General features: G+C 41.3%; 1 protein-coding gene across 3 annotated transcripts in view; it reads left to right on the top strand.

The window, feature by feature from the left end:
• Positions 1-587: 587 nt before the first annotated feature.
• foxn2a (forkhead box N2a) overlaps positions 588-15,075 on the top strand; it is a 37,649-nt gene continuing 23,161 nt past the window's right edge. The window contains exon 1 of one of the 3 annotated variants that reach the window (XM_029765266.1): positions 588-763. Coding sequence is in view for 1 of the 3 variants with exons in the window: in XM_029765265.1 (XP_029621125.1) it covers positions 863-974 (112 nt within the window). In the remaining 2 variants the exon portion in view is untranslated. The other 2 variants (XM_029765265.1, XM_029765267.1) reach the window with 2 other exon arrangements.

Here is a 15,075-nt window from a genome sequence, read left to right as displayed (position 1 = left end):
TCTACATGACTAATACTGTGCATATCAGTCACATATGTACTGATATCAGGGGTCTCTTTAGTGTTGGCTGCACATTGAGGCATTACAAAGCTTAACATGTCCCTTTAATGATGACCCGTTGGAGCCCTTAGGGAGAGTTATACCACAAATTAATCTGCTAGCGGAAGAGACTGCTTAGTCCAGATAAAGTAGGCTACATTGTATCATCATCATGACCACTGGCTGGCTGGAGTCCCCCGTCAAAACGACGCAGATGCCTTCTAGTCCCCCGCCAAAATGACGCAGGTGCCTTCTATTACTTTAATCCCCACTTTCATCACCACATGCTGTGTAGTTTATTCTAACCGCTGAAATAAACTGCATTATTTGGAGACACCCAAAAAAATGTACTGTTCGGTTTTTTCTGTATTTTAATTAAATTTACAATATGCCATATTCTATGTAGGCTACACAATGAACTCGTGTGAAAAAAAAGTACAAAAGAAAATGGAGTGGCGTCGGCGTCGGCAGCGCCACAAAATAACCATGTGCTTCTGCGCTGCGGCAGTTGCCAGGGGATATGGAATGGGAGGGGTTATGATTGGTTGAAGTGGGTTTGTTGCCTTGGCGACGGCGAGGGGATCGGTAGCGTTGCTGTGCGGCGTGATCTGCGCGCTGCGTGGATGGAGGAAGCAGCTGCCGATGTGATCTCTGACACTGAGACAGACATCTGAACACACAATTCCTGCCATACTGCTACTTTGCAGGCAACGCTTGCATGAATGTAAGTACTTGAGAAGGCGTCTTTAATTTATTTAATGGTGTGATATTACGGAATGCTTTAATGTGTTTTCCGTGGCCGGTGAAAGGTAGAGCAAAATAAATGGGAGAAGTGACTGATAGCTCGAGCAGGCAGCATGGTAGTTCAATAGCGAACAACATGTACTGTACTTCCCCCATTTCTTCTCTGAGCTCTAGCGTTGCGTTATGGAATGGTAAGCTATAATATAAACAATGCTATATCGAAACTTTTCAATTCTTTAGACTTTGTTAAAAAAAAATCCAGTTGTGCTAATACGTTGTTTTTGGCGTCTCTTGTCTTCCATGTGGCTCTTTTAGCTATCGAGTTAGCTAGATCTAGCAAACTTATTTTACGGTCGAGTAGTAAGTAGTTAGCCAACAACGAGAAATTTGACCGTCCAATGTGTTTTCATTTTCATTTGAGCTTGCATGAAACACTGTTAACTTAAATATAAATTGCAACAATGTGTACCGACGGTGGATATTTTGTATCCAGCTTGGATGGCTTCGCCACTTTTCCACCTATTTGAATTGGTCAGATAACAAATGGCTCGTTTGCGCATGCAGTCATACGAGGAAAATGTATCGTTCTAGATTCTGTAAGGTGTTGGCTTGCTGCCCGTTTTACTTGACATGTCACGAGTCTGGCAGGGAGTTCGACTATTTCTGTCAGACACCATATCGATAACTGCTTCAACTTATTTCATATTGAGCAATGAGGTCGTGTCAATTTGGTGTAATTTGGAGCGTGGACCATTTTAACAGTTTGCTATGAGTCATCTTGAATCCAATTTCAAACGTTTGTCGGTGAGTCGTTCATGCAAGGACTCTTATTTATTTGTATTATGGGGGGTTTATATAAAAAATGTAGAGCAACTTTGTTGGGCGACAGTAGCAAGGGGGGGAGTTTGTGAATATGTAGCACATTTGCTGTGTCCTCTGTGATTAATTTATTGGAAATGATATCAGTCAGTGAGTTATTTTACTGTTATTGATTCCTCGTTGAGTGACATTGCCAGTGGAAAGTGTTCCGGGGGTTATCAAAGAGCTGAGCAAGCAAAATGTAGCTTGCTAGCAGCTTGCTAACATTTATGTTCTCCCGCTAAAGCTCCTCTGTCCCATGAGTTGGCCTGCACGCAATGCAATATGTGTGGATGGACGTTGAGTCAATTCCTCAAAATCACTCACATGCCCAGATTGTCGGGGTGTTGCAATTTTGTCAGTTGAAATGTCCCCCACACAGTTCCAAACCCATCCACGTGCATTTATGGCGCTAGTGAGGTAGGAGCGTGGCCTTTGTCATGATGCATTATTGGACAGCAACAGAGCTCGCTGTTGATAGAAGTCACAACAGCAACTCTGAAAGGCTTGTTCACATATTGGAGCATATCAGCACATCACTGGACATGCAATGAGTTTAGTGTCAAGTTGCCCTTGGTGTAGCTACGATAACTGCCAAAAATAAAGGAAACTCTAACAGTGTCTTAATAGGGCTTTGGGCTACCACGTGCTGCCAGAACAGCTGCAATTCACCTTGGCATAGATTCTACAAGTTTCTGGAACATAATTGGAGGGCTGCAACACCATTCCTCCACGAGAAATTCCATAATTTGGTGTGTTGATGGTGGAGGAAAACGCTGTCTCGGGTGCCGCTCCAGAATCTCCCATAAGTTTTCAATTGGGTTGAGATCTGGTGACTGAGACACACCCTTTAAACCCCCATGCTTCTTTGAGACCCCTCTTTCAAAGTCACTGAGATCTCTTCTAGACAAAATCATTTACTTTGACATTTTTAGTCATTTAGCAGACGCTCTTATCCAGAGCGACTTACAGGAGCAATTAGGGTTAAGTGCCTTGCTCAAGGGCACATTCAACAGATTTGTCACCTAGTTGGCTTGGGGATTCAAACCGGTGACCTTTCAGTTGCTCATAATGCTCATAACCACTAGGCTAATAATGGGCAACTGGGCATTTTTAGATATGACCCTAACCATTATGGGATGTTTATTGCTTATTTAACTAAAGAACCGCATCTGTGATTTTGGACATTGAAATTGGCACCAGAGGCAAGTTAGGCTGCTACGGCTGTTCATGATGTAATGGATTAAAACAAGATTGTCCCAGATACAAATTACTAGCTATCTCCAAACAGTGAGTGACTGTTGGCAGCCAATTCATCATTTTTCTCTGAAGAGGTATGTCAGTTGGTGTGATAACATACAATGATAGTTTCCCCTCTCGTGTGTCTGTGATCATGCTACCACTTTTTTCCTATCTTACAAAAGTTACACATTTGGGATTTCTGATTTGTAAAAATAAAAAAATATCTTATCAGTTATTTGGATTGGAAAGGGTTGCCTACTGTAGTTGTCTTGTTATGCAGGCAACGGTTTGTTTGGTGTATGTGCTGTGTGTGTTTGACATGAGGGTGGAGATGGGCAATGTTCCTTTTTTGACAAACAGTTTGCTGACTAATGTGCCTCAGATAAACAGTAAAACAAAGCAGGCCTGAGATAAAAGGAGAGGAACAGAAGTGATCAACCTGTCATTTGTTTACTGCCAGGAATTCATGCCAATAGTGTGTTTGTGTAGTGTGTGTGTGTGAGAACAGTGTACATCATGATTGGTTTTCTTGGAACCATCTGCTGTTTTTTTTGTTTGTTGCTATTTTAATACCCTGTGTGTTTTTGTAAATATGTTTTTTATACCATTGGCATTGTGTGTACAAGTATGTATACTTGCAGAGGAGGGCTGCAGTCAGAAGGGTAACTATTTTAGCTGCCTGAAATAGCCTGAGACCTGCTCTCTTTCATGGCATTCATGACTATAAATATGCCCTGCCCATAACCCTAATAATGCTGCTGCTAACCCCGCTGCTAACCCTGCTATGGAATGGTTATCTCTCTCAGCTCAGTGCAGCACAGGCACATGGAGCTGAACGATTGTCACAAGTGTGTGTGTGTGTGTAGGGGGGGCAGTGCTGTGCGTCGGTCATCTTCGCTGCTCCACATAATAAGGTTATTTAGATTGCGGGCATGAGATTCTGGAATCTAAATTTCCTCCCCGTTTTTATTTATTTATTTGCGCTCAACACTAGTTGAGACACACACACACAGCCTATTCCACAGAGTGAAAGGAGCCATGCCATTTAATCAAGAAGTGGAATAGAAAGAGCAGCTGGTTCAATCTTAGTGAATATTCTGTCCTTGTCCTCTGGGACATGTTAAAGTATACCAGACTGACTGACATTATACATCTCACTCTGGAGACAAAGGGAATGAAACACATGTTTCTGAAACATGTAGGAGGCTATTCAGTACCTTCAGAAAGTATTCACACCCCTTGACAGCCTGTCACTGGCCTACACACACAACCCCATAATGTCAAAGTGGAATTATGTTTTTAGAAATGTTTACTAATTAATGAAAAGCTGAGTCAATACGTATTTAACCCCTTTGTTATGGCAAGCCTAAATATGTTGAGTATTTTTTTTAAAACAAGTCGCATAAGTTGCATGAACTGTGTGCAATAAGTGTTTAACATGGTTTTTGAATCACTACCTCATCTCTGTACCCCACACATACAATTATCTGTAAGGTCCCTCAGTCGAGCAGTGAATTGCAACCACAAAGACCCGGGAGGTTTTCCAATGCCTCAAAAAAAAAGGACACCTATTGGTAGATGGGTAAAAAAAAGCAGACATTGAATATCCCTTTGAGCATTGTGTTTTAGGTTATTGTCCTTCTGAAAGGTGAATTCATCTCCCAGTGTCTGGTGGAAAGCAGACTAAACCAGCTTTTCCTCTAGGATTGTGCCTGTACTTAGCTCCATTATGTTTATTTTTTTATACTGGGAAAAAACTCCCGTGTCCTTAATGATTACAAGCATACCCATAACATGATGCAGCCACCACCATGCTGAAAATAGGAAGAGTGGTACTTGGTGATGTGTTGGATTTGCCACAAACAAAGCGCTTTGAATTCAGGACATGAAGTTAATTTCCTAGGCAAATCTTTTAAGTTTTACTTTAGTGCCTTATTGCAAACAGGATGCATGTTTTGGAATATTTTTATTCTGTACAGGCTTCCTTCTTTTAACTCTTGTCAATTAGGTTAGTATTGTGGAGTAACTACAATGTTGATCCATCCCCAGTTATCTCCTATCAAAGCCATTATATTCTGTAAATGTTTCAAAATTCCCATTGGCCTCATAGTGAAATCCCTGAGCAGTTTCCTTCTTCTCCTGCAACTGAGTTAGGCAGGACACCTGTATCTTTGTAGTGACTGGGTGTATTGATACCACATCCAAATTTATATTGATTCACCATACTCAAAAGGATATTCAAGGTCTGCTTTTTTTTACCATCTACCAATAGGTGCCCTTTGCGAGGTATTGGAAAATCTTCCTGGTGTTTGTGGTTGAATCTGTGTTTGAAATTCACTGCTCGACTGAGTGACCTTACAGAATTTTATGTGTGGGGTACAGAGATGAGGTAGTCATTCAAAAATCATGTTTAACACTGTGACTTGTTAAGCTAAGGCTTGCCATAACAAAGGGGTTAAATACTGACTCAAAACTTTATAGATTTTCATTTTTTATTAATTTGTAAAAATTTAGAAAAACTTATTTTCACTTTGACATTGCGGTATTGTGAGTTGGTCAGTGACCAAAAAATATCAATTTAATCTATTTTCAATTCGGGCTGTAACACAACAAAATGTGGAAAAAGTCGAGGGGTGTGAATACTTTTTGATGGCACTGACGTTGAATGTTCCTGAGTGGCCTAGTTACAGTTTTAACTTAAATCGTCTTGAAAATCTGTGGCAAGACTTGCAAATGTCTGTCCTAGCAATGATCAACAACCAACTTGAAAGAGCTAGAATCATTTTTAAAAGAATGTGCGAATATTGTACAGTCGTGGGCAAAAGTTTGGAGAATGACACAAATATAAATTTTCAGTCTGCTGCCTCAGTTTGTATGATGGCAATTTGCATATACTTCAGAATGTTATGAAGAGTGATCAGATGAATTTCAATTAATTGCAAAGTCCCTCTTTGCCATGCAAATGAACTGAATCCCCCAAAAACATTTCCACTGCATTTCAGAGCTGCCACAAAAGGACCAACTGACATCATGTCAGTGATTCTGTCGTTAACACAGGTGTGAGTGTTGATGAGGACAAGGCTGGAGATCACTCTGTCATGCTGATTGATTTCGAATAACAGACTGGAAGCTTCAAAAGTAGGGTGGTGCTTAGAATCATTGTTCTTCCTCTGTCAACCATGCAAGGATATTGCTGCCAGTAAGATTGCACCTAAATCAACCATTTATCAGATCATCAAGAACTTAAAGGAAAGCGGTTCAATTGTGGTGAAGAAGGCTTCAGGGCGCCCAAGAAAGTCCAGCAAGCGCCAGGACCATCTCCTAAAGTTGATTCAGCTGGGGGATCGGGGCACCACCAGTACAGAACTTGCTCAGGAATGGCAGCAGGCAGGTGTGAGTGCATCTGCACGCACAGTGAGGTGAAGACTTTTGGAGGATGGCCTGGTGTCAAGAAGGGCAGCAAAGAAGCCACTTCTCTCCAGGAAAAACATCAGAGACAAACTGATATTCTGCAAAAGGTACAGGGATTGGACTGCTGAGGACTGGGGTAAAGTCATTTTCTCTGAATCCCCTTTCCGATTGTTTGGGGCATCCGGAAAAAAGCATGTCCGGAGAAGACAAGGTGAGCGCTACCATCAGTCCTGTGTCATGCCAACAGTAAAGCATCCTGAGACCATTCATGTGTGGGGTTGCTTCTCAGCCAAAGGAGCGGGCTCACTCTCAATTTTGCCTAAGAACACAGCCATGAATAAAGAATGGAACCAACACATCGTCCGAGAGCAACTTCTCCCAACCATCCAGGAACAGTTTGGTGACGAACAATGCCTTTTCCAGCATGATGGAGCACCTTGCCATAAGGCAAAAGTGATAACTAAGTGGCTCGGGGAACAAAACATAGATATTTGGGTCCATGGCCAGGAAACTCCCCTGACCTTAATCCCATTGAGAACTTGTGGCCAATCCTCAAGAGGCGGGTGGACAAAGAAAAACCCACAAACTCCAAGCATGCCAGGGCAGATTGCAGAAGTCTTGAAAAGAAGGGTCAACACTGCAAATATTGACTCTTTGCATCAACTTCATGTAATTGTCAATAAAAGCCTTTGACACTTATGAAATGCTTGTAATTATACAGTATTCCATAGTAACATCTGACAAAAATATCTAAAGACACTGAAGCAGCAAACTTTGTGGAAATTAATATTTGTGTCATTATCAAAACATTTGGCCACGACTGTACAATTCAGGTGTGCAAAGCTCTTAGACTTACCTAGATATACTCTCAACTGTAATTGATGCCAAAGGTGATTCTAACATGTATTGACTCAGGTGTGTGAATTCTTATGTAAATTATATATTTAACTTCAATACATTTTGAAAAAATGTCTAAACATGTTTTCACTCTGTCATTATATGGTATTATGTGTAGATGGGTAAGAAAAAAAATCTGTAACTAAATGTGGAATATGTCGATGGGTATGAATACTTTCTGAAGGCACTGTAGGTGCCTTGAAGTACTTAATACATTAATCATGCCTTTCCTATAGGTGATACTTCTGTCATAAATGTATGTTTCACACGGTAATACGCTAATTAGTCTGCTTTCCAATGTTTTTCCAAAGTAAATGCTGCTAGATTGCATGCTCTTTTTGTTTTTAATCATTTGATAACCTATCACAGGAGGGGGTTGTCACATGGAATTTAAATAATTTCATAGGATCTTTATAGGATCACATTCATTAGTGTTCTGAAGAGCTTCTAGGGTCTTACAAACCCTATATGTGTGCTTTTTAAGGCCATACAAAGCATTCCCTATTACGTTAAAGGGATACTTCCAGATTTTGGCAATGAGGACCTTAATCTACTTCCCCAGAGTCAGATGAACTCCTGGATACCTGAGCGCTAAATGACTGGAAGTCTATGGTATCTACTAGAGGTCATGAGCTCCTGAATGTTTCTGCAAAAAGATTTAGTTAGATACAAGGATCTGTAAAAGATACTACCCTCTACAACACAACCTTCACTTTAAATCAAAACTCCAAACCTATAGCCTGGATTTTAGACAACATTACTTGGAAGGGTTCTTACTTCCAAGGACTCTAGCTAACTTTCTGGTAAACCAACAAACGGCAGAAACATCAAAATACCATCCAACCTGGAACTGAGTGAGTAATGTTCAGTCTGAAGCTGCTTCTAAAGCCAAGACGTAAAAGGTATTACAATAATCTCTAGATATTTTACTTTATAAAGACTGATAAGTTAAGGCTACAGAGCTACCAAGCTTGCTAGGACTGAACAGACCCAGCTGCAACTTCAATTAGCGCTGAAGTGTGAAAGCCCTTGAACCCAACAATGGCAACAGAGAATCACAACCTCACCAATCCCAAATGCAGCGGGCTCTGAAGTCCCCTGCTCCATGTCTTCGTTACACCCCTGTGCAGAAGCTATCATAGTAAAGTTCCCCTCAGAAATGAAAAATGACACTGCACGAAAAGACAACAAACAGAAGATCCTCGGGGACAATCCAGAGACACTATTTGCGGACTGTTACAAGACTGGGAACATAAGCAATTTAATTTTCCACACAGGCAATCCCCTGGCCCGGCACAGTGCTATAAGACCACACTATTCCTCTGTCAAGAGTGAGGGTATTGGCCCAGGGTGGAAACTAAGAATACTGGAAAACGAAGACCCTGAGACTGAGACAGCCTCTATCAATTTTGGATCAAAAGGTTGGAACAGTTGTGGTGCATGCGATTTTCAAACACTTCCAACAGGTCTGAGGTCCTCTTCTTTTGGCCTGAAGAGCAGGAACCCAGACTTCACCAAAGAAATCAGAAATGCAGACATTGTCATCCTGCAAGAAACATGATATAGAGGAGATGGACCCACTGGTGGCTGCTAGACTCGGGGGGGGGGGGTTATGCTAAACAGGAACATTTTACATTTGAATCTCTCAATAAATAAAAATGGCCTCCTGTGTGCTACCTATATTCCTGTCCCCCCCCATATAATTCCCATAGTTTATCCAGTCTGGAGGGGGAGATCATCAATTTTCAGACCCAGGAACACGTACTAGTTTGTGGTGAACTAAACGCCTGAACTGGACAAGAACCTGACATTCTCAGCACACGGGGACAAATGCCTACCTGGAGGTGAAGACATTCCCTCCCAAATATGCTTCCCTAAACACATACAGCCCAAAAAAATGGGTCACAACTCTTGCAGCTCGGTCGCATGCTGGGTCTGTATGTAGTCAATGGTAGGCTTCGAGGGGAATCCTACGGTAGGTACACACCTACAGCTCATCCCTTGACAATGGGTACTGTAGACTACACACCTCAACCCAGAGTCTCTGAGCGTTCAGTCAGCCCACTGACATCGCTATCAGATTACAGCAAAGTCAGTCAATTTGAACAGAGCAATACTCGATCATGAGACATCAAAGCCAAACAAACTGCATACTATTAAGAAACGCTATAGATGGAAGGAAAGTCATGTAGAAACCTACCAAAAAACAAATCCAATCCCTTTTCAACAACTTCCTGGAGAAAACGTTTCCCTGAAAAGCCTATACAGTATATTACACATTTTTCAGCTTCCTGTCAAATCTAAAAATGTCAAGCAGACAACCTAAAATTAACAACAATGACAAATGGTTTGATGAACGTAAAACCCTACAAAATAAATTGAGAAACATATCCAACCAAAAACAGAGACCCATAACTTGAGCCTTCGCTATGGTGAAACAATATAGAAATACATTAAGAAAAAAGGAGGAACAGCATGACAGAAAACAGCTCCATCTCATTGAAGAATCCACAGAATCGAACCACGTGTGGGGAAAATTGGAACACAGTAAACGAACAACAACACGAAGAGCTACCTATCCAAAATGGAGATGTATGAATAAACCACGTCTCAAATCCTTTGGCTCTAGAACAAACATCAAAAACATATACATGATAAACTACAAATCTTAGAATCATCTATTAAAGACTACCAGCACACACTGGATTCTCCAATTTACATTGAATGAACTACAGGACAAAATACAATTCCCCCCCCCAACCCAAAAAGGCTGGTGGTGTTGATGGTATCCTGAATGAAATACAGCTCACAAATTCCAATTGGCTATACTTAAACTCTTTAACATCATCCTCAGCTCTGGCATCTTCCCCAATATTTGGAATCAAGGCCCGTTCACCCCAATTCACAAAAGTGGAGACAAATTTGACCCCAATAATTAGTGGAATCTGCGTCAAGTCATTTTGGATAAATCCTCTGCAGTATCAACAGCAGACTCTAACATTTTCTCAGTGAAAACAATGTCCTGAGCAAATGTCAAATTGACTTCTTACCAAAATACCGCACAACAGACCACAAATACACCCTTATTGACAGACAAATGAAACAAAAGCAGTCTTCTCATGCTTTGTTCAATTCAAGTAAGCTTATGGCTTAATTTGGCATTAGGGTTGGCTATAGAAATTGATGGAAAGCGGTGTTGAGTGGGGGGGACAACATTTAAAAAAATCAATGAACACAAGTGTTCATCTAAAATTGGCTATGAACAGATTTCTTTCCTCAGGGCTGTGGGGTGAGACAGGGATGCAGCTTGAGCCCCATGCTCTTCAACATATCAATGAATTGGCGAGGGCACTAGAACAGTCTGCAGCACCCAGCTTCATCCTACTAGACGCTGAAATCAAATGTCTACTAGTTGCAGATGACCTGGTGCTTCTGTCCCCAACCAAGGAGGGCCTACAGCAGCACGTAGATCTTCTGCACAGATTCTGTCTGACATGACCCTGACAGTGAATCTTAGCAAGACAAAAATAATTGTGTTCCAAAAAAAGTCAAGTAGCCAGACAACAAATATAAAATCTATCGAGACACCGTTGCCCTAGAGCACACAAAGAACTATACCTACCTCCGCCTAAACGTCAGACTTCCACAAGGCTGTAAACGATCTAAAAGACAAGGGAAGAAGGGCCTTCTACGCCATCAAAAAGGAACATAAAACTCAACATCCCAATTAGGATCTGGCTAAAAATGCTTAAATCATTTATAGAATCCATTGCCTTCTATGATGGTGAGGTCTGGGGTCCACTCACCAACCAATAATTCACACAATGGGGCAAACATCCAATTGAAAATATATACTTGGTGTACAATGCAAAACCCCAAACAATCCATGCAGAGCATAATTAGGACAATACCCGCTAGTTATCAAAATCCAGAAGAGACGTGTTAAACTCTACAATCCACCATAATGCCCTCAGCTACAGAGAGATGAACCGAGAAGTTTCCCCTCAGCCAGCTGGTTCTGGGGATCTGTTCACAAATGCAAACAGACCCCACAGAACCTCAGGACAGAAACACATTTGGACCAACCAAATTATGAGAAAGCAAAAACAACTGTTTGACAAACTGGAAAAAATCTATCAAATAACAGAGGAAATTGGAATACTATCTGACCCTAAACAGAGAGTACACAGTGACAGAATACCTGACCACTGTGACTGACCCCAAATTTAAGAAAAATGTTGACTATGTACAGACTGAGTGAGCATAGCCTTGCTATTGAGAGAGGCCGCCATAGGCAGAAGACAGGCTATGTGCCCACTGCCCACAAAATGAGGTGGAAACTTAGCTGTACTTGTTAAACTCCTGCCAAATTTAACCACTTTAGAGATGTATATTTCCCACAGATCACAAAGAATTGAAAAGCAAATCAAACATTTGATCAACTCCCATATTTGTTAGGTGAAATACCGCAGTGTGCAATCACAGCCGCATGATTTGTGACCTGTTACCATGAGAAAAGGGCAACCAGTGAAGCACAAACACCATTGTAAATACCACCAATATTTGTTTATTTTTCTTCCCCTACTATTCGCACTACAAATATTTGCACATTGCTAAAACACTTTACCAACCTATTTGAGTGCAATATTTACTGTCAAATTCAAAAAATGTTGTTGTTGATGTTTTGTCTTCTCACTCTTATTTATTGATTTATAATTTGTTTCACTTGTTGTAAACACATTTCCCATGCCGATAATGACCCATTCAATTGAATAAAGGGTTTCATTGTAAAAATCCTGATGTATCCCTTTAACAAGAATGCCATTTTATCACAGTGTGATAGACTTTGACCCATAATGAAGAAAGGTTAGGATATACCTCTTCAGAACTGTGGTATTGGTGTGCATAGGGAATTGTCTCATCTGTTGCCGTCTAATTGAGGCCATTCGGATTAGCAGAAGTTGACATGTCTGTTATTAAGAGACGGGAATGGTTAACTAATATTAATATAATAAGATATGCCATTTATCCAAAGTGACTTACAGTTGAAGTCGGAAGTTTACATACACCTTAGCCAAATGCATTTAAACTCAGTTTTTCACAATTCCTGACATTTAATCCTAGTAAATATTCCCTGTCTTGGGTCAGTTAGGATCACCACTTTATTTTAAGAATGTGAAATGTCAGAATAATTGTAGTGATTTTATTTAGGCTTTTATTTCTTTCATCACATTCCCAGTGGGTCAGAATTTTACATGCACTCAATTCATATTTGGTAGCATTGCCTTTTAAATTGTTTAGCTTGGGTCAAACGTTTCAGATAGCCTTCCACAAGCTTCCCACAATAAGTTGGGTGAATTCTGGCCCATTCCTCCTTTGACAGAGTTGGTGTAACTGAATCAGGTTTGTAGGCCTCCTTGCTCGCACACACCTTTTCAGTTCTGCGCACATATTTTCTATAGGATTGAGGTCAGGGCTTTGTGATGGCCACTCCAATACCTTGACTTTGTTGTCCTTAAGCCATTTTGACACAACTTTGGAAGTATGCTTGGGGTCGTTGTCCATTTGGAAGACCCATTTGCGTCCAAGCTTTAACTTCCTGACTGATGTCTTGAGATGTTGCTTCAATATATCCATGTAATTTTCCTACCTCATGATGCCATCTATTTTGTGAAGTGCACCAGTCCCTCCTGCAGCAAAGCACCCCCACAACATGATGCTGCTACTGTGCTTCACGGTTGGGATGGTGTTCTTTGGCTTGCAAGCCTCCCCATTTTTCCTCCAAACATAACGATGGTCATTATGGCCAAACAGTTCTATATTTGTTTCATCAGACCAGAGGACATTTCTCCAAAAAGTACGATCTTCCTTGCTGAGCGGCCTTTCAGGTTATGTCGATATAGGACTCGTTTTACTGTATAGATATAGATACTTTTGTACCCGTTTCCTCCAACATCTTCACAAGGTTGTTTGCTGCTGTTCTGGGAATGATTTGCACTTTTCTCACCAAAGTAAGTTCATCTCTAGGAGACAGAACGCGTCTCTTTCCTGAGCGGTATGACGGCTTCTTGGTCCTATGGTGTTTATACTTGTGTACTATTGTTTGTACCGATGAACGTGGTACCTTCAGGCGTTTGGAAATTGCTCCCAAGGATGAACCAGATTTGTGGAGGTCTCTAATTTCTTGGCTGATTTCTTTTGTTTTTCCCATGATGTCAAGCAAAGAGGCACTGAGTTTGAAGGTAGGCCTTGAAATACATCCACAGGTACACTACCAATTGACTCAAATGATGTCAATTAGCCTATCAGAAGCTTCTAAAGCCATGACATAATTTTCTGGAATTTTCCAAGCTGTTTAAAGGCACAGTCAACTTAGTGTATGTAAGTTTCTGACCCACTGGAATTATGATACAGTGAAATAATCTGTATGTAAACAATTGTTGGAAAAATTACTTGTCATGGACAAAGTAGATGTCCTAACCGACTTGCCAAAACTATAGTTTGTTAACAAGAAATTTGTGAAGTGGTTGAAAAACGAGTTTTAATGACTCCAACCTAAGTGTATGTAAACTTCCGACTTCAACTGTACGCATGGGTACGTACATTTTACATGTGGGTGGTCCTGAGATTCAAACCCAATACCCTGGCATTGCAAAGGCCATGCTCTACCAACTGAGCTTCTCTCACTCCTTTTCTTCTATTGGCTCCAGTGTGCTAAGGTGCTGCAGTCTACACCCTTTATACCCAATTAACACTGAAGGTGCGAAGGCAGTCTAATGGTGGTCCAACATTAACGATGTGTGCAGCAACTAGGCCTATCTCAACCGTCTGAACCGTGGTAGTGTGAGGGGTTCGAGATGGTGTTTTCCAATTGTAAAGCCATTTGCCTGTAGTAAACAAACTGAGTTTCTTGCAAACTACAGTACCAGTGACCTCTGGTTGCTGCCTGACTTTAGTCAGTCTAGAAAAGGTCTGCGTGATTTAACAATGACCTTAAATGTGTTGTTGTCCTCTGTGTGGTTGGTTGGATAATTAGTTCTCTTGTTTATAGCACAATGGAAGAACAAGATGCCAGTGGGAGGATTACAAAGACAATCACATTAAATCACAGATGTCTGGTTGATGGACAGACGGACAGGAGCAACACTTTGAACTTTGCTAACGGTGTTGCTTTAAAAAGTTGAATTCCTGTCATTCAAACCAGGCTGTATGATTTTAAAGGAAGTGAAATATGAGCAAAAAAGGTGTGCCTTCTTGCTGTGGTTCTTTCTTTTTGAAGTTGCCCTAATTCAGTTATATTCATCATGACCGTCTATCTTTCATCTTGTCCTCTCTGTGCATTGTCCCTGTGGGGTTAGTAAGGTGTGTCTCCTCTGTCCATCTCTGGTGGCTTCTGATTTCTCCAACTGAACCAGCCGCCTTGGCTGTTGCTGCTGCCCTCTATCAACCCATCAAAGCTCGTGTCTGTCTGCTGATATGATCTGGCCTTTGTTTGGAGGTGACTGCTTTTAATGACTGCAGCTGCACAAATTTTTCATCTCCTGGCACACAGGAGGAGGTAGCCGTACAGCCCCCCCCCCCCCCACCACACACACACACACACACACACACACCCTGAGCAACGCTTCTGTTGTCTTGGTTACATGACATCAGAGTGCAGTAATCAAATAAACGTGGCTGCTCTGAATTTGGGTTGCAAATGTATTACTGCTCTCTTCTCTTCAGGCAGAAGTGTGCCCCTCCACTCGTTAGGCCCCCAATCACAAAACAACAGTTGGAGCCCCTATCCCAACGGGGAGTTGTAAACAGGAGGATGGGTATGTGCACTTCTGAAAGCGTCACTCTCTGATCCGGTCTAATTAAGACGAGTGTGTTCAGGCTTTA

Source organism: Salmo trutta, chromosome 10 (assembly GCF_901001165.1).
Source record: "Salmo trutta chromosome 10, fSalTru1.1, whole genome shotgun sequence".
Classification (NCBI taxonomy): Eukaryota; Metazoa; Chordata; class Actinopteri; order Salmoniformes; family Salmonidae; genus Salmo; species Salmo trutta.
Note: the sequence above shows the minus strand (reverse complement) of the source record. Positions and strands in the feature narration are given on the sequence as shown.